Genomic DNA, 20,681 nt, shown 5'->3' with positions numbered 1-20,681 from the left:
CAATGGAAACAATGGAATGCAATCACGCACCATAGGCTACATCAGCAGCAGCATCCAAGGACCCGCTGACATATATCCCAAGCATTCTGGTAACATGAATATTCATGAAGCTGATGTGTTGCCATAGGAGCCAACGTGGTCTCAGAGCATTTCTTGTTACTCTGTAGTCGACATAAATCCGAGACACTCCACTTAGTATGATATGTTACCTTTCATATGGTATGTATTAATTTGTGATGTCCATCATCCATTTTGTATGATGTGTTACAAATTACTATGATATGTTACGATATCGTATAATATGTTACGAATTTGCAAAATGTATATGTTACGAATTCCAATTTGTTGTGGCTAATGTTAGCTAGGTGTCTAACGCTAGCTAGCATTAGGGGTTAAGGTTAGGAGTTAATGTTAGGGTTAGCTAAAAGGGTTAAGGTTAGGGGAAGGGTTAGCTACAGTCCTTGACTTGGGCAGTAGCTCACTGGAGCTACCGGCACCTTAAATGTTCTACTGCTTGAGCTAATGTTCATTTTCTAGAATATTAGCTCAAAAGTATTGTGGAGCTCTTGCACCTTAATATAAACAGTACAGGTGTTGTGCTGAAAAGCTCCCCCCTTCGCGTGAACGCGCACGCACTCAGTTCTTCATTGCTGCGACTTGCTTGCTAGTTGAGATTTCTGATCACGTTAAGCTGCGTTTCATTTGATTTTATATGTTGGTTTGATCGCGGGGAGGCACAAGTAATGTCTGCAGTTTTCGGTTTGGCTATTTGTTTCAATTGTATTAGTCTAAAAATGAATCTCTTTGCCAAAATTCGTCATCTCTCCCATGTCTTATTCGACTAGTAGTTGTTCTGAAATGTTTATTGCTTGCCTACATTTTACTCCCTCCTCTATGTTTAATACAACACACATACATGAATGATTAATTTCGGTCGCCTATACCTGACATACTTTCTATAGAAAGTATTTGACTCTGATGTGTGCCACAGAAAGTATTTGACTCTAGCCACAAAATTAAGGAAATTAGAAAGGGGGTCGAATCTGAGAATGCAGGGATTCCAGCAGGGTGTGAGTTGAAGGAGTCCAATCTGGAGCTGACAAGGGCTGGAATGTAAATGACGAGATCATCTCGGGTTATCTAACATCTGAGAATGGGCAGGCATTCCCTCGGATGAAGAGCATCTCCGTCTTGCTGATTATGTGCTGTCATCCAGGTGGAAATGTAACCTGCATATCTGATGTAGGAAAAGAGATAAGTTGAGTGTCCTATGAATATGTATATGTACTTTTTTCTATTATTATCATTATTGTGTTTTGTGGTTGAGGGGTGGGGGAGGTTGCAGGTTCTGGGGTGTCCTATTGAGGGCGAAGGGACCTATTCGGGAGGGGATTCTTCATGGAGGCACATTCAGTCATAGTTTTGTTTATTATATTATTATACATGTATTTATTTTTGTAATATTTTTTTCTATTAATATAACAGTTTACTGTGATTATGTATATGCACTCATGTTGCCTTATAACTTCCTTTTTCGCCCAGAGTATAAATAGATAGAAGGGGGGGGGCATTTCGTCAGGCAAGAAATGGCCTTACCGAACCCCCCACCCCTTCTAATTTCCTTAATTTTGTGGCTAGAGTCAAATACTTTCTGTGGCACACATCAGAGTCAAATACTTTCTATAGAACACACTACACATCAGGATAGGCAACCGAAGGTAATAATTAATGTATGTGTGTTATATTAAACATATAGGAGGGTAGTAAAATGTAGGCAAGCAATAAACATTTCAGAACAACTACTAGTCGAATAAGACATTGGAGAGATGACAAATTTTGGCAAAGAGATTTATTTATAGACTAATACACTTGAAACAAATAGCCAAACTGAAAATTACAGACATTACTAGTGTCTCCCCCAAGATCAAACTGACATAAAATGAAACGCAGCCTAACGTGATCAGTAATCTCAACTAGCAAACAAATCGCAGCAATATAGAATTGAGTGTGTGCGCGTTCACGCTAAGGGGGGGCGGACTGGCAGGGGGGCTTTTCGGCAAAACACCGGCACAACATCTATTCCAGTCCAAGTCAAGCACTGGTTAGCTAACATGCTAAGCAGTTGCAAAGTAGTTCAAAAGTAGTGAGTAGTTGCAAAGTTGCTAATTAGCCAAAATGCTAACGTTTCCATAATGGGATTCGAACACACCGTTCACGTTATACATCAACCTCGACCAACCCCACTCCTTTCATTTTTGCCTTAAGTAACCTTCTATCTTATGTAACCATGCCAAATGTAACATATCATACTAATATGTCTAGTCTATGAGACCAGTCTGTAGAAGCGAGAACTGCAAATAAGCAAAGCGCTCCCCATTTCTTCAATAGCTATCAGGTCCTTTTAAGTTATGTCCCCTCGGGATTGTTTTTTTGCAGCCTGGGCTATGCGTATCCAAAGGTGATACTTAGGCTACTATGCCATTCTTCATGCTTTTGTTCATCAGGTTGTAGGATATACAGACAGCAGCTGTGGTAGAATGATCAGCTGGTAGGGGACACTGCTACGACACTGCTACACTAATTTAATGCCATACTGGTGATTTATCAAGATAACTTTCACAAACCAAAATGTACAGTATATGAAATAAACATTGTTAAAGGGTTATAGAAATGTATTTTTTGTATATTTTGCTCAACCTTAACAATGCCTACATAATGCAAATTAACTATGCAAATAAAATCAATAATATTATGTTCAAAAAGGATATAGGCTGTGGTAAGCTATCTCATGAATTAATATAATGTATCCAAGTGAGCAGACACCTAAGCCAGTTGATTCATGAATGGTTAACTCAAGATGCCCTCAAATGCCCTTTGTGCCCACTCCCATACCCAATAATTCTGGATTTATTTGTGGTATACAGGTAGATCAGAAAAGCCACATCCCTGATTGGCAGATGTTTTGCAACCCTGATTAGAAGTACCTGCTGCTCATCGGTTGTTCCCTACAAATGCTGTTTTGAATGTTTTTTTTTTTACCGACACACTGAAGAAGACTGCAAGCGGAATCATCTGTGTATGCTATCCCTGATGCAGTAAAAATAATAGATAAACCTAAAAATGCAACATATGTTTCAGTGCAGGTCCATTATACCGTTAGTTAGCCTATAGCCTAATGATATAGCCTAATGATGCAATGCAGGAAATGTAAAACTTATAGTGCATTAGAGGTTTAAAAAGGCTTATGAAGTTTGTCATTTCCACCTTGAAATTTCAGACTTGATTTTCTCTTATGAAAAATGTATTTATTTATTTATTTTGCTGATACTCTGTTCTGGACCTTATAGCCTACTGGCTACTTTCACCCCTAATTTAGACATGTTTCTGCTCATCATTTCCAACATTTGGTAGGCCATATTATAATTTCAGACCTTTGGTAGGCCATATTATAATTTCAGACATTTGGTAGGCCATATTATAATTTCAGACATTTGGTAGGCCATATTATAATTTCAGACCTTTTATTGGACATTTGGTAGGCCATTTCTATGTCAACTATAGTTAAGATACATGCAGCTTCTCCTCTGTCATAACTTTTTGCCCCAAAAGACTAAATAAAGTGGTGCTCAGCAGAATAATGTCTTACATTGATAGAATGAATGCATTAGAAATCTAGGTAACAATGGTAAAGTTGTCTGCTTTGTTTAGGGACCGGGAAGAAAATGCAATAACTCGAAAAAAGTGGAAAGATTGGTCCTGTGCAAAATGTCCAAATGTCATCAGTTCGACCGGTTTTAAAGAAATGAAAAGCTGAGAAAACAATGAAACAAGTTTCTGATAAGACTTCAGTTCATCTTTGGTGCATATTTTACATGGTTGAAAATCAGTGGAGGCTCCTCAGAGGAACGGGAGGACCATCCTCAGTGAATTTCATAAAAATAAAAATAGTGAAACATTTAAAAAGTTCACCCTTTTTAGATAAAACTAGGCCTATACAAAATATATTCACATCACTAAATAATTGATTAAAACAAACTGTTTTGCAATGAAGGTCTACAGTAGCCTCAACAGCATTCTGTAGGTTAGCACCACCAGTTTCCGTCCTCCTCTAGGTACATTGACTTCAATACAAAACCAAGGAGGCTCATGGTTCTCACCCCCTTCCATAGACTTACACAGCAATTATGACAACTTCTGGAGGATGTCCTCCAACTTATCAGAGTTGTTGCAGCATGAACTGCAGTGTTGTCCACCCAATCAAAGGATCAGAGAATGAATCTAGTACTAAAAGCATAAGTTAGCTAGCACTGCAGTGCGTGGTGAGTAGTTGACTCAAAGAGAGAAAGACAATAGTTGAACAGTTTTGAACAAATTCATTTCTTTAACAATAAAGGAAAATCAAGAGAGAGCGAGAGAGAACTATAATTAGATGTATTTTTAAAAACTTTCACTGTCATTTAGCTAGCTAGTTTAGCCTACTAAAACACCAGGCACTAAACAGAGGGATGCTATGTTAGCTAGCTGGCTATGGCTATCCAACACTGGAACTCTTCCAAGTCAAGATAAGCTTTTGGTTTTATTAAATGATTTCTACTGGGTGTAACTGCTTGCTGACTGTTCAGTGTACTCCATGATTGTAGCGGATTTATTAATGCGTTAGTTCTAGTAGCTATATTGACTATGACATTACCAACGTTGTTAGCTAATATGGTGACAAAAATGTAGGATGTGTGTAGCGGTCAGCAGTTATGATAGGAAGATTTGGAAATATTTTTTCACCTGGTCACAGACAGCTGATGTGTTGTGCACTGAAATCCACAAGCGAAAAAAGGTGGGAGGAGGAGAGCATGTAGATGTGAGAAGGAATTATACAACGATCAAAATGTTCATGTTGTTTGTATGTGGCTGCTATGAAGGTGAACTGTGTTTGCACTTGATCAAGGGGGTATTCATTCTCCCGATTCTATTGAAAAACTTTTTTAAACAGAAGCAAACAGAACGAAACAGGGATAAACATACCTGAATTTGTCCAATAGAAACTCTCGTTTCCAACTGGTGGACTAATGATTACAGCCTATATCAGCTAGATGCAGGCAAGAGTGTGCAAGGCGGTCACTGTCTATTTATAGGCTAGGTTTTAGCAACCTCATGATGGGTTTTGAGAAAATTTGAAATCGATGTTACATTGAGCTGGGTGAATGGAATATGAATTTTAGTCATCCAATATGCTGTAATAGAAATAAGGCCATGCTCATTAAAAAAAGTATCATCCTCCCTCATCTTAAACATCAGCAACCACCACTGGTGAAATACTGCTTACATTACACATTACATGACATGCTCATTCACATTTTCTCAATAAAGATTGAAAGAAATACATAATATTTCTCCACTTCTGTTCCTGAGACAAAATTAACATTTGTTGTATCATTTTACTGCAAGAAATGCATAATTCTGCAGAGTTAATATTATATTTGCGAGAGGTTATTTGCCTATAGACAGTGTCCATATTTCAGTTACTATTCCATATAAATTTAAATGAGGAATATTCTGTTTATTCATGAATATAGGGATACTCGTGAGCGGGATATCAAAGGTGCATGTAAACACTTTATTCAAGACTTTACGCTGTATGTGAGCTATGAATACCTTGCGCACTTAAATGTGGTCACTATTCTAATCTAGCACCACCAACACATCACTCAGTAAATCAAAAAATTGAGCAATTGAGTTTGGGGATTAGGTTAGAGTTGAGTAGGTGCAACTAATGTGCTGGGCAGACACAAAAAAACGCATTTCTAGCATCTCCAGCCAGAACCCTGCGCATGCGCGCGCACAGAAACACAATATACGTGACTCATGACTTCGCGAATTTCTGATATTCCCGCACTCATATATCTTATATTCTTAAATGTTTTATTAACGTTACATAAATCTATATGGAGGTTGCAACTTTTTTGGACGTTTTTTGCCTGGGACCAAAGAAGACGACGGTAATCCATGGAAGGTGACATGAAGTTGTCTAGTCGTGAGTTTTGTCCAACAACGTCTGTCTTTATATGAGATAACGCTAGCCAAAGTTAGGTACCTAATGCCACTTGCTAGCTAGGCTAACCAAACATAGTTTACAAATATAGGTGAGTTTACTACATTAGCAAATCAAAGAGTTATAGGTCTACACTTTACATTATGGATTTTGCCTCAGATGTGATGTTGAAAAATGTGTCTTGAAACTTCTCTAGATGTTTGAGCCCAGTGAAAGCGCGGGTGAATTGGGGCTCACCATTGTGGAATCCGGTCATATGTTGGTGTCCCAAGGTCACGATCTTCTGGTAAGTGAGTTGAGGGCTAGCTACTAGACTTTATATGCCCTTTGATGTCCTAAAGTCAAATCATTCCTGGATGGATCTGGATCTAGTTTTTACTGTATTTTATCTGGACTGGCACATTTCATGCATGCACATCTCTAGGCCAAGTAACAATGTATCCAAATATGATAAAATAAAAATAAAATATCCCCCAATATATTCAATAATTGATTATTATATACCAAGTTACTGCCAAATGTACACTCAATAGACATATAATAGCTGTTGTTGTCCAACCTACACTCATTGTTGGCCTAAATTACACTGACTGTACAAAACATTAGGAACACCTGCTCTTTCCATGACATACGGACCATGTGAATCCAGTTGAAAGCTATAAACACGTACTGATGCCACTTGTTAAATCCACTTCAATCAGTGTAGATAAAGGGGAAGAGACAGGTTAAAGAAGGATTTTTAAGCCTTGAGACATTGATTATGTATGTGGGCCATTCAGAGGGTGAATGGGAACGACAAAAGATTGCAGTGGCTTTGAACAAGGTATGGTAGTAGATGCCAGGTGCACCAGTTTGAGTGTCAAGAACTGCAATGCTGCTGGGTTTTTCACACTCAATAGTTTTCCATGTGTATCAAGATTAGTCCACCACCCAAAGGATAACCAGCCAATTTGACACAACTGGGAAGCATTGGCGTCAACATAGGCCAGCATCCCTGTGGAATGCTTTCAATACCTTGTAGAGTCCTAATCCCAAAGAATTGAGGCTGTTCTGAGGGCAAAAGGGGGTGCAACTCAATATTAGGAAGGTGTTAATGTTTTGTACACTTATTTTTTATTAACAAATATGCCTTCTAACTCAGGCTAGTCTAAGCTTAGATATATTTTACTAGGATTATAAGCAGATAGCCTAGCTATGGATACAATTGTATGTTTTTTGCAACAATGTTGAAAAGTGACCCCAATTTTGACATTCAAAGGACTTGATTACAAGTCCTTGAAAATACAAGGAACGAGAACAAATACTGAACACCTGCTAGGTTGTAGCTGTACTTAGAATACTGCCTGTGTTAGTGTGTAGTTTAGTGTGTGTGTTAGTGTGTGTCTTCTCAAGGTTCACTGCCAGACTCTGTGTGCAGCTGAGAGACCCAGCGGGAATGGCTGTAGAAACACAATGGCCATAGCTGCACTATGCCACATCGAGTGCTGGATGGAAAGTGGCTACAGCTATCTTGCTGAGCCAGGGTGCCAGGCAAGGCTACATGCTAATTCATGTCAGGACACAAAGTGCTCTCTGACAAAAGTGGATAGTGGTCATTGATAGATCGGCGCCCTTAATCTTAATGCTCTTGAGTATCTTTCAATGAAGAGAGTTTACAGTAGTACACGGTGGCTGATTCCAGGGGAGTCCCAACTGAATGAGGATGCCATATTAGGATGCACCATGCTGGAGGAGAGAGAGGGTTATTGTGTGTAATCATCATCCAGATTACTCCTGATTCTAAGATATAGTGTAATGGGGGCTTTCTCTCGGAAAACGACTGGCTATGCCTCACAGAATGACTTGAAGACAAGTCTTGTTGAAATTATGTAATGTGATTACTCCCTGATATGATAATTTTCAACTAAAAATACAAATTTGATCTAATCCCTTCAGAACATCTCAGCGGAGTAGGAAAATTGAAATCTGTTTTGAATCTGGAAGTACGGAACTGAAGTGTAATGTTTTATGTAACAGAGCTGAGTAGACTATTCATCCCTCCATTGTGCTGAAGTCTATTTGAAATGGAGAAACATAACTTGCAGTATCTACAGTGGCAAAAAAAAATACATATGAACCCTTTGGAAATACCTGGATTTCTGCATAAATTGGTCATAAAATTTGATCTGATCTTCATTTAGGTCACAACAATAGACACGCATAGTCTGCTTAAACTAATAACACACAACCAATTATACGTTTTCATGTCTTTATCGAACACACCGTGCAAACATTCACAGTGCAGGCTGGAAAAAGAATGTGAACCCTTGGATTTAATAACTGGTTGACCCTCCTTTGGCAGCAATAACATCAACCAAATGTTTTCTGTAGTTGCGGATCAGACCTGCACAACGGTCAGGAGGAATTTTCGATCATTCCTCTTTACAAAACTGTTTCAGTTCAGCAATATTCTTGGGATGTCTGGTGTGAACTGCTCTCTTGAGGACATGCCTCAGCATCTCAAATCGGATTGAGGTCAGGACTCTGACTGGGCCACTCCAGAAGGCATATTTTCTTCTGTTGAAGCCATTCTAATTTACTTCTGTGTTTTGGGTCATTGTCCTGTTGCATCACCCAACTTCTGTTGAACTTCAATTGGCGGACAGATAGCCTAACATTCTCCTGCAAAATGTCTTGATAAACTTGGGAATGAATTTTTCCGGCGATGATAGCAAGCTGTCCAGGCCCTGAGGCAGCAAAGCAGCCCCAAACCATGATGCTCCCTCCACCAGACTTTACAGTTGGGATGAGGTTTTGATGTTGGTGTGCTGTGCTGTTCTGTGCTTTTTTTCTCTACACATAGTGTTGTGAGTTCCTTCCAAACAACTAAACTGTAGTTTCATCTGTCCACAGAATATTTTTTCCAGTAGCGCTGTGGAACATCCAGGTGCACTTTTGCAAACTTCAGACTTGCAGAAATGTTTTTTTTTTGGACAGCAGTAGCTTCTTCCGTGGTGCCCTGCCATGAACACCATTCTTGTTTAGTGTTTTATGTATCGTAGACTCGTCAACAGAGATGTTAGCATGTTCCAGAGATTTCTGTAAGTCTTTAGCTGACACTCTAGGATTCTTCTTAACCTCATTGAGCATTCTGCGCTGTGCTCTTGCAGTCATCTTTGCAGGATGGCCACTCCTATGGAGAGTTGCAACAGTGCTGAACTTTCTCCATTTATAGACAATTTGTCTTACTGTGGACTGATGAACATTAAGGCTTTTAGAGATACTTTTGTAACCCTTTCCAGCTTTATGCAAGTCAACAACTCTTAATCTTAGGTCTTCTGAGATCTCATTCGTTCGAGGCATGGTTCACATCAGGCAATGCTTCTTGTGAATAGCTCAAATTTTGTGAGTATTTTTTTAAAGGGCAAGGCAGCTCTAACGAACATCTCCAATCTCATCTCATTGATTTGACTCCAGGTTAGCTGACTCCTGACTCCAATTAGCTTTTGGAGAAGTCATTAGCCTAGGGTTTCACATACTTTTCCCAACCTACACTGTGAATGTTTAAATGATGTATTCAATAGAGACAAGACAAATACAATCATTTATGTGTTATTAGTTTAAGCACACTATGTTTGTCTATTGTTGTGACTTAGATGAAGATTAGATCAAATTTCATGACCAATTTATGCAGAAATCCAGGTAATTCCAAAGGGTTCACATACTTTTTTTGCCACTGTAGATACTGCAAGTTATGTTTCTGCACAAGGGATGGATCGTCTATTCAGCTCTGTTACATAAAACATTACACTTTATATGTATATATACATATATACATGCATACAGTTGAAGTCGGAAGTTTACATACACTGTATCACAATTCCAGTGGGTCAGAAGTTTACATACACTAAGTTGACTGTGCCTTTAAACAGCTTGGAAAATTCCAGAAAAAGATGTCATGGCTTTAGAAGCTTCTGATAGGCTAATTGACATCATTTAAGTCAATTGGAGGTGTACCTATGGATGTATTTCAAGGCCTACCTTCAAACTCAGTGCCTCTTTGCTTGACCTCATGGGAAAATCAAAAGAAATCAACCAAGACCTCAGAAAAAACATTGTAATCCTCCACAAATCTGGTTCATCCTTGGGAGCAATTTCCAAACGCCTGAAGGTACCACGTTCATCTGTACAAACAATAGTACGCAAGTATAAACACCATGGGACCACTCAGCCGTCATTCCACTCAGAAAGGAGACACGTTCTGTCTCCTAGAGATGAACGTACTTTGGTGCGAAAAGTGCAAACCAATCCCAGAACAACAGCAAAGGACCTTGTTAAGATGCTGGAGGGAACAGGTACAAAAGTATCTATTTCCACATTAAAGCGAGTCCTACATCGACATAACCTGAAAGGTCGCTCATCAAGGAAGAAGCCACTGCTCCAAAACTGCCATAAAAAAGCCAGACTACGGTTTGCAACTGCACAAGGGGACAAAGATCTTACTTTGGTCTGATGAAATAAAAATAGAACTGTTTGGCCATAATGACAATCGTTATGTTTGGAGGAAAAAGGGGGAGGCTTGCAAGCCAAAGACACCATCCCAACCGTGAAGCACGGGGGTGGCAGCATCATGTTGTGGGGGTGCTTTGCTGCAGGAGGGCCTGGTGCACTTTACAAAATAGATGGCATCATGAGGAAGGAAAATTACGTGGATATATTGAAGCAACATCTCAAGACATCAGTCAGGAAGTTAAAGCTTGGTCGCAAATCGGTCTTCCAAATGGACAATGACATTCATCAACCCGAGCATTCTTCCAGAGTTGTGGCAAAATGGCTTAAGGACAACAAAGTCAAGGTATTGGAGTGGCCATCACAAAGCCCTGACCTCAATCCCATAGAACATTTGTGGGCAGAACTGAAAAAAGTGTATGCAAGCAAGGAGGCCTACAAAGCTGACTCAGTTACACCAGCTCTGTCAGGATGAATGGGCCAAGATTCTCCAAACTTATTGTGGGAAGCTTGTGGAAACCTGAAACGTTTGACCCAAGTTAAACAATGTAAAGACAATGCTACCAAATACTAATTGAGTGTATGTATGTAAACTTCTGACCCACTGGGAATATGATGAAATAAATAAAAGCTGAAATAAATAATTCTCTCTACTATTATTCTGACATTTCACATTCTTAAAGTAAAGTGGTGATCCTAACTGACCTAAAACAGGGAATTCTTACTAGGATTAAATGTCAGGAATTGTGAAAAACTGAGTTTAAATGTATTTGGCTAAGGTGTATGTAAGCTTCTGACTTCACAACTGCGCTGTTAAAAGACACTGATGTCCTGATGACACTGATGCAACCGCACACCTATGTGAGAGTGGATTCTCGGCCCTCACTAGCATGAAAACGAAATACAGGCACAGGCTGTGTGTGGAAAATTATTTAAGAAGGAGACTCCAATACAACCCAAGTTATGTGCATCCTTCAAGCACACTTTTCTCATTAACCTGTGTTGAGTTATTCACAATTTTCGATGAACAAATAAGGTTTTATATGTAAGATGGTTAAATAAAGAGCAAGATTATGTATTATTATTATATTATTTGTGCCCTGGTCCTATAAGAGCTCTTTTGTCGCTTCCCACGACCCAGGTTGTGACAAAAACTCACACGCATTCTTCTATTTAATTAATGTATCGTATAGCGTGTGTGTGGCAGGCTTACAATGATGGCAAAAAACAACATTTGAGAGTGTGCTGACCCTGGTGCTAGAGGGGGAACACAGCTGGATGTTGAATGTTTGAAGGGGTACGGGACTATAAAAAGTTTGGGAACCACTGGCATAACAAATAACTAGCTAAACATTTCACGATTTTGATTCTGTTCGTAAATTCAATCTGGAGTGCCAGAGTGCGCTCTAGGCGTTCGTAAATCCAGAGCGTTGTCAGATTGTCCGTTCATAAATTCGGAGCGTTCAGAGCGCACACTGGACGCTCTGGCTGAGAAGCCCTAGCAGAGCTGGTTAACATACCTACTGCTGTAATGCTATGCTGTTCATAAGGATAACATAGCTAACAAATTGTCACAACAAACCTATTTGAAAAGGCAATACTTTATTACATTACTCAACATTTTCTTAAAATGTTTCATGATTAGTTAAACCAATGAATAATTTGTATCCACTTTCGTCAGACTTCGGCCGCCATTTTCTACAAATCTGAAAATGTTGTGAAGCCACGCCCATTTTTGGAAGAATTGCATTATGGGCCCAAATAGTGCCCACTGCATGTGTACTTTGTAAATTTTTCCACATTTAGTACGACAACTTTTGGCATGCTAACTATATCCATACTATGACCAATAAGCATACTATGTACTCAAATCACGTCTCAAATAGTATGGTTAGTGTGGTTAGTATGAGAATTCGAGCACAGCTTATGACTCTCAAAGATGATATTTAGTACAACAACATTCAGCCTCCAACAGCTGGTTGTTCGAGATAGAGATGGAAGTTATCTTTCCAAATACAGTACATACATACTGATGGCATGCTGCTGGCCACAGGGTCTGTCTGGATGGGTTTCTGAGTCAATAGAGCCCCCTGCAGGCGCGCTTATGTCATTTCAGATCATTTGAGATCGCTCCTGCTAACCAAAAGTAGAGCTGTGATTGCTTCATGCTCCGTCTGATACTATTAAATGGACTTGTATGTCTCATTGAAGACATGAGGATTAGCTGTGCGCCCTATCCAATATGACTTTGGTTTTACTACTATGACTTTTGACTGTTGTTTGTTTACCATTGTTTAGTCTGTCTGAATGTTGTGTTACTTGCATTTTTCAGGATGGGTTTTCCTTGCTTGATGCTCCAAGCTTCCTCAAAGTTCAGCAGAAATCAGATATCCTCATTTTCCGTCTGACTGTTAAGGTGGGTTGCGAAAGTGATTTTCTTGGAGCCTTTATTTGCTTTTAGAAACAACACAATTTTTTAAATAGAAGCTACAGTCGTACAGTATACAACAGTATACATACCAACTTGTATTATTATTCTAGCACCTAGTTTTAAATTAAACGTAGGCTAATGTTAACTACAAGGCAACACCGGAATTTTACACAAGGTAATTTCCTCAGCAATTTGTATAGTGGCAGCTTTATTTACCATAGCCAGATTTCACATTGACATGAGCGTGGCAGAGCTAATGTTTGGCAGGGGTGGCTGTGCTGAGACAACAGTGTAATTGGTCATTAAATGGCCTGAATTAAGGGGATCTGAGGCCTGACACGATGCATTTTAACTGTCTTGGCACAGCTAGCTGGCTGCGAGCAGTGCTTTGGCTGCCCATGTTCTGCCAAGGGCCTAGCTTGTGAGTGATATGTAGGCTAAATAAGTGTTGTAGGTACGTGTCACTGTGATGAATTGTAAGTGGCGTGTCAAGCTTGTAGTCTGCTGGTCAAAATTGTCTCAGTAGCGGCGAGGAGGAGATATAGGCCAGCTCTCACACGAAACAATGCTGTGTATGTGCAGGGGGAGAGTTGTTCGATCAGGATGCAGTTCAGTGGCAGCAGGGCTGAGGCCCTGGAGGAGCGTGGCAGTGCAGTACTCAGACTGAAGGAGTACCTGCCTGTCACCACACAGGGGGGGCCACCACCACCACTCAGCTGCACCCCAACATCCAATCAGCCCCCTACCAAGACCACTGCACAGGATCAACAGGTACTCAACAACACATTCACACAGAAAACATGTAGCTACGTATTGCATCATGAAAGTGTATTTTGGAACATCTGAATTGTAACAGCTCCTGCAATACATTAACTAACTGAAATGAGTGCATTGCATCTTTTTTTTCACCTGTGTTGCTGTTCTTATTTTAAGAATGTCATTCTTCACAATGTATGAGGCAAACTATAGTTTAATGAGGTACTAAAGTTGCTGTTGTTACAGTAAGAATCACCCACTAGATGGTGCTATTTACAAGCATGAAAACAATATAGCTAGTTTAATACTGAACAGCCCTGGAACCAACTAGGTTAATATGGATTTTATGTATGAATCAATGACAATGTGCGATATGTCAATCCTTAACCTCCCCACACAGAAGGGGGAGAAATTAAACCAACACACACATTTGAAAAAGCTCTCAGTGAGGATGAAAGAGCTATGATGACTGAGGGAAATCATTCGATAAAGGATGCAGCTATGATGCAGCTCTAACCTCCCTTGGTGTGTTGCCCTATAAAGTCCTGTGGCATTAGTATAATTTCTTTTAACCTTGTCATCAGGCGAGTGCTGGGGAGGCTATGGCTACTGAACCTAAGGTGGTCCAGGGCTTTTTATCCATCAAACGTCTTACCCAGGTAGGTTGGTACTGACACAACACAGTGATTAGATAGATGACTGATGAATGCTGAGGGTGATGATTCACTTGATGGAGTTTGAAAATCGCGCGAACTGAATAAGTAGCGGTTATTAAACATTCAGGAGTTACTGCTCTCACCCACTGAGCTTGAAGGCTTCCCTGCCTTGGTGGAGGAGGTGGAAGGGGAGCTGAAGAGAGTGCTCCAGGACTGAGGAGCTGAAGCTCATCAACACGAACAGCCAGAGGGAGACAGGTCAACTCACTACACACGGTACACATGTGGGTGGGAGGTGGGTTGTGGAAGAGTTGGGGGATGTGTTGTTTAGAGGTCGACCAATTAAACTTGAAATCGGCCATTCCGATTTCATAACAATCAGAAATCTGTATTTTTGGACACCGATTTGGCCAATTTTATTTTATTTTTAAAAGAAATGTACAACTTTATTTAATCTTTATTTAACTAGGCAAGTCAGTTAAGAACACATTCGTATTTTCAATGACGGCCTAGGAACAGTGGGTTAACTGCCTCGTTCAGGGGCAGAACAACATAATTGTATCTTGTCAGCTCGGGAATTCAATCTTGCAACGTTACAGTTAACTAGTCCAATGCTCTAACCACCTGATTACATTGCACTCCACGAGGAGACTGCCTGTTACGCGAATGCAGTAAGCCGGGGTAAGTTGCTAGCTAGCATTAAACTTATCTTATAAAAAAACAATCAATCATAATCACTAGTTAACTACACATGGTTGATGATATTACTAGTTTATCTAGTGTGTCCTGCGTTGCATATAATCGATGCGTATCATTGCTCCAATGTGTACCTAACCATAAACATCAATGCCTTTCTTAAAATCAATACACAGAAGTATATATTTTTAAACCTGCATATTTAGCTAAAATAAATCCAGGTTAGCAGGCAATATTAACCAGGTGAAATTGTGTCACTTCTCTTGCGTTCATTGCACGCAGAGTCAGTGTATATGCAACAGTTTGGGCCGCCTAATTTGCCAGAATTTTATGTAATTATGACATAACATTGAAGGTTGTGCAATGTAACAGGAATATTTAGACTTATGGATGCCACCCGTTAGATAAAATACAGAACGGTTCCGTATTTCACTGAAAGAATAAACATTTTGTTTTCGAGATGATAGTTTCCGGATTCAGCCATATTAATGACCTAAGGCTCGTATTTCTGTGTGTTATCATGTTATAACTAAGTCTATGATTTGATAGAGCAGTCTGACTGAGCGATGGTAGGCAGCAGCAGGCTCGTAAGCATTCATTCAAACAGCACTTTTGTGCGTTTTGCCAGAAGCTCTTCGCAAGCAGCGAAGTTTATGACTTCAAGCCTATCAACTCCCGAGATTAGGCTGGTGTAACTGATGTGAAATGGCTAGCTAGTTAGCGGGGTGTGCGCTAATAGCGTTTCAAACGTCACTTGCTCTGAGACTTTGAGTGGTTGTTCCCCTTGCTCTGCATGGGTAACGCTGCTTCGAGGGTGGCTGTTGTCGTTGTGTTCCTGGTTCGAGCCCAGGTAGGGGCGAGGAGAGGGACGGAAGCTATACTGTTACACTGGCAATACTAAAGTGCATATAAGAATATCCAATAGTTAAAGGTTAATGAAATACAAATGGTATAGAGAGAAATAGTCCTATAACTCCTATAATAACTACAACCTAAATCTTCTTACCTGGGAATATTGAAGACTCATCTTAAAAGGAACCACCAGCTTTCATATAGCTTTCTTACATGGCACATATTGCACTTTTACTTTCTTCTCCAACACTTTGTTTTTGCACTATTTAAAACAAATTGAACATGTTTCATTAATTATTTGAGGCTAATTTGATTTTATTGATGTATTATATTAAGTTAAAATAAGTGTTCATTCAGTATTGTTGTAATTGTCATTATTACAAATATATATTTTTTTTAATCTGCCGATTTTAATTGGAATCAGCCCTTTTTGGTCCTCCAATAATCGGTCGACCTCTAGTGTTGTTCTTCATGCTGCTGATTGTGTAAATGTGTGCTGGAACATAGTGACCATTGTGTTGTAGGAGGATATTTGTAGCAGGACAAATGTTGCGGTTTTCTAGAAAGGATTTTCGAGGCAAAAAAATGAAATGTATTTTGGAGCCTTTTATTTTCAAAAATGTATTAGTCTCATATGTTATTGGTCTGATGTTTTATCGTGGCTAGAGATACCGTAGCTCCTTCCATTCCCACCCTAATGTAGGTCCATTTGCACTGCAATACACATGGGTACATGGTGTATTTATAGGACAGGAGTCATGCAGCTACAGCAGTGCATTTTGCTATACCAGCTTCCAAGTGATCCCACAATATTAAAGCTTCACTGAGAAAAACAAACTGCCCCCAATATATCTATATATGAATACATATTGCATAGAATAATAGCCATGCTGTACAATTTCATAAAAATAAAAATGAATGAATTAAGTTGGGAAATATAAAATGTATTTTTTTCTTTACATACAGTATTTGCTATTGTTTGAACACTCGTACCTCAACATATACAAGACATCCTAAGTTACTCTGAAAAATAAACACAAATTTTATTTATAACTAGATAGATATAGTAGTAATTTTCATATAATCATTTTCAAGTAAATACTGCCAGACATCAAATCCCTTGCATCACATTTTCACTATAATGGCTGTTAAGTGGACTTTCCTTTCACTAAATCAAACATAGTTTAATGACATTGAATCAGCTGTACAAAGTTATTTAAGAATATAACAGTATTTTTCAGTTCAGGACAATTTCATAAAAAAACATAATTCCTTTGGACGCAAAATAGCCATACAGACATGAGGGAAAACAACAAAGTCTATTCTGGGCATCCTATTGCGTAATAATTTGCATGCGTTTTACATGATATGTAATACAAAAAGGATCACCTCTGGTTGGAGGACATGATAAAATGAATAAAAGAGACATCAAACAGCACACAAAAAAAGATGTGCACACCTTTCGTGATGGAATTAGTCATCTCTCCGTCCAGGACTGTTCATGTAAGACTGAATAAGTCATGCTTAAGACAGCCATCTTGTTCTTTTCTGCCAGTGTTACGCTGTTATTGTTTTTTCTCATAAGAGAGAGATGAGATATGCTTCATTAAAAATTGCCTGGAGCTCCCTCCTCAGATACCTTCATATGGTCAAGATATGCAGTTAGTCATCTGTTAATGAAAATCGGGGGAGGAAGGAATTAGTATACCCTGTGTACATTATCACATTCCTACAGTATATCACTTAGTTGACTTCCATATGCCTCAGATTCCTTTTTCTAAAGGCCAGAATACTCACTGCAATGAGTAGCTTCTCATTTTATGAAGGCCGGAATACTCACTACAACGAATAGCTTCTCATCTTATAAAGGTCGGAATACTAACTACAACGAGTAGCTTCTCATTTTATGAAGGCCGGAATACTCACTACAACGAGTAGCTTTTCATTTTATAAAGGCCGGAATACTCACTATGAGGAGTAGCTTCTCATTTTATAAAGGCCAGAATACTCACTACGACGACTAGCTTCTCATTTTATAAACGCCGGAATACTCACGACGAGTAGCTTCTCATTTTTATAAAGGCCAGAATACTTACTGCAACGCGTAGCTTCTCATTTTGTATTCCTCTGGCGCACATTTTTGTCTTTGTGGTTGTTTGTCGAATTTGTTTTCCTAGTGAAGAAATACCAAGAGAAATACCAATTCCAGGGGGAAATTATTATATGTATATATACAGTGCATTCGGAAAGTATTCAGACCCATTGACTTTTCCACATTTTGTTACTTTACAGCCTTATTGTAAAATTTATTACATCATTTCCCCCCCTCATCAATCTACACACAATGTCCTATAATGCCAAAGCAAAAACAGGTTTTTACATTTTTTTGTAAAACAGAAATACCTTATTTACATAAGTATTCAAACCCTTTGCTATGAGTCTCAAAATTGAGCTCAGGTGCATTCTGTTTCCATTGATCGTCCTTGAGATGTTTCTACAACTTGATTGGAGTCCACCTGTAGTAAATTCAATTGATTGGACATGATTTCGATTTGCACACACCTGTCTATAAGATCCCACAGTTGACAGTGCATGTCAGAGCAAAAACCAAGCCATGAGGTCAAAGGAATTGTCTGTAGAGCACAGACACAGATTTGGGGAAGGTATAAAAAAAAAAAGTATAAAAAAAACATTGAAGGTCCCCAACAACACAGTGGCCTCCTTCATTCTTAAATGGAAGAAGTTTAGAATCACCAAGAATGTTCCTACAGCTGGCCGCAGGTGAGAAGGGCCTTGGTCAGGGAGGGAACCAAGAACCGATGGTCACTCTGACAGAGCTCCTGAGTTCCTCTGTGGACATGGGAGAAACTTCCAGAACCATCTTTGCAGCACTCCACCAATCAGGCCTTTATGGTAGAGTGGCCAGACGGAAGCCACTCCTCAGTAAAATGCACGACAGCCCGCTTGGAGTTTTCCAAGAGGCACCTAAAGGACTCTGACCATGAGAAACAAGATTCTCTGGTCTGATGTTAGATTGAACTCTTTGGCCTGAATGCCAAGGGTCACGTCTGGAGGAAACCTGGCACCATCCCTACAGTGAAGCATGGTGGTAGCATCGTCGTGCTGTGGGCATGTTTTTCAGCGGCAGGGACTGGGAGACTAGTCAGGATCGAGGGAAAGATGAACAGAGCAAAGTACAGAGAGATCCCTGATGAAAACCTGCTCCAGAGCGCTCAAGACCTCAGACGGGGGAGAAGGTTCATCTTCCAACAGGACAACGACCCTAAGTACACAGCCAAGACAATGCAGGAGTGGCTTCGGGACAAGTCTCTGAATGTCCTTGAGTGGCCCAGCCAGAGCCCAGACTTGAACCCAATCAAACATCTCTGGAGAGACCTGAACATAGCTGTGCAGCAGCGCTCCCCATCCAACCTGACAGCTTGAGAGGATCTACAGAGAAGAATGGGAGAAACTCCCCAAATATTGATGTGCCAAGCTTGTACAGGGGTTCCTCCTTTATAATTTGCGAGCTTACACCGCAGGACCTAGAGGTACTCAGCGGCACGGCTTCATGGCTCCAGACCACCGCAAGGGGGATTTAGAGCACTCATTATGCATTTGGGTCCCAAGGTTTTTATATGACCAATCATATTGAGCGGTTCCAATGACAAATTTGACACGAGCCACCCGTCCCTGGTGACTTTCTTCAGCAAAGATGGCTGAGAAAATATTACGGTGGTAGCAAATGTAAGTAATTATAACATCATAACAAATCAAGCAAAACATATACAATTAAGAGGAATATGTTAGTTAATGTAGAGACAAACGATTGTGCATATTTTTTTGTCATAAAGTTCATGTACAAAAACCGCTATTTAGCAAGTTAGCTGACTAGCTAACATTAGCCAGCTAGCTAGTGTTATGACATGAGTATGAAAATGTAATTCGCGTTTAATGTTTTAGGGACTCCTGAGAGAACCTGCAAGCCAGACTGTCGTCTTGTGAAACAGTGGATGTAAAGAATCTAGCTAGCTGAAGCATTTTCTGCAAATTGAATGTACAATTGTTAGCTTGCCTTGCTTATATTTGCCATGCAATGCAGCTGAAGTAACATAGCTAGCTAACTATTTATTTGCTTATTGTGTAGTGGAAGATAAAAAATAACTGTATTCCTATGAATGTGTAGCTAGCTACAGTATGTAGCCGATCTGTGTATGGACCCTTAAAACGTTAGGTTCTGAACTAATATTCATACCAATGAACCTCGGCTATCATAGTTGTTGTATCAACTTCAAGTCTGAATGGCATTAATGAAGCCTATGGATTGAGTAGAATATAATAACTTTATTGTGCCAAGGATGCAAGTCCTATATACATGTACTGTTATTACCATGCATGAGATCCCCACATTGTAGCCTGTACATTGAATATATTCACTGATCATGTACACTTCCTTGGCAAATAAAGGTGCGGTTCAGGTATGAATCTCTTTGTGGACATTCTTTTTCAGTCATATCCAATACTAGGTGTATCAAACTCCATTCTTTGAATGATGCTGTGTCTGCATGTATGTATTACAATTATACACTTCAACAGTGTTTACCACTCCTGGGACATCAATGATTACACATTGTAACTATGCAATAGACTAGAAACATGATTTAAGAAAAGGCTGATTTGTAATTCATATAGCGAGAAAAAAACAGTACACTACGCTTCCTATGAATATCTAACTCCCTTCATCTGCATTAATCTG

The 20,681-nt window shown here is 39.6% G+C and overlaps 2 protein-coding genes across 2 annotated transcripts in view; one reads left to right on the top strand and one right to left on the bottom strand.

Moving 5' to 3' along the window:
- The first annotated feature begins 5,831 nt into the window (after positions 1-5,831).
- Positions 5,832-20,410, top strand: LOC115111112 (meiotic recombination protein REC114-like). Its single transcript, XM_029636991.2, has 5 exons — positions 5,832-6,028; positions 6,243-6,332; positions 12,867-12,950; positions 13,548-13,736; positions 14,306-20,410. The coding sequence occupies exons 2-5, from the start codon at positions 6,243-6,245 to the stop codon at positions 14,393-14,395; spliced, it is 453 nt and encodes a 150-aa protein (XP_029492851.1). The 5' UTR covers positions 5,832-6,028; the 3' UTR covers positions 14,396-20,410.
- Positions 16,512-20,681, bottom strand: part of LOC115112197 (neuroplastin-like) — a 48,740-nt gene continuing 44,570 nt past the window's right edge. Inside the window, exons 8-9 of the mRNA XM_029639068.2 lie at positions 18,022-18,098; positions 16,512-17,595 (exon numbers count right to left, since the gene is read on the bottom strand). Coding sequence (XP_029494928.1) covers positions 18,038-18,098 — 61 coding nt within the window. The 3' untranslated portion in view covers positions 16,512-17,595; positions 18,022-18,037. The remainder of the gene's footprint in view (positions 17,596-18,021; positions 18,099-20,681) is intronic.

The sequence above is a fragment of the Oncorhynchus nerka genome, linkage group LG27, assembly GCF_034236695.1.
Source record: "Oncorhynchus nerka isolate Pitt River linkage group LG27, Oner_Uvic_2.0, whole genome shotgun sequence".
NCBI classification, from domain to species: domain Eukaryota; kingdom Metazoa; phylum Chordata; class Actinopteri; order Salmoniformes; family Salmonidae; genus Oncorhynchus; species Oncorhynchus nerka.
The sequence above is the reverse complement of the archived record's forward strand: the minus strand, read 5'-3'. Positions and strand labels throughout refer to the sequence as shown.

Coding starts and splice junctions, on each gene's coding strand:
- LOC115111112 (XM_029636991.2), top strand. CDS start 6,243: ATGTTTGAGCCCAGTGAAAGCGCGGGTGAATTGGGGCTCACCATTGTG. Junction 6,333..12,866: donor CCCAAGGTCACGATCTTCTG/GTAAGTGAGTTG, acceptor TGCATTTTTCAG/GATGGGTTTTCCTTGCTTGA. Junction 13,737..14,305: donor CCACTGCACAGGATCAACAG/GTACTCAACAAC, acceptor CCTTGTCATCAG/GCGAGTGCTGGGGAGGCTAT.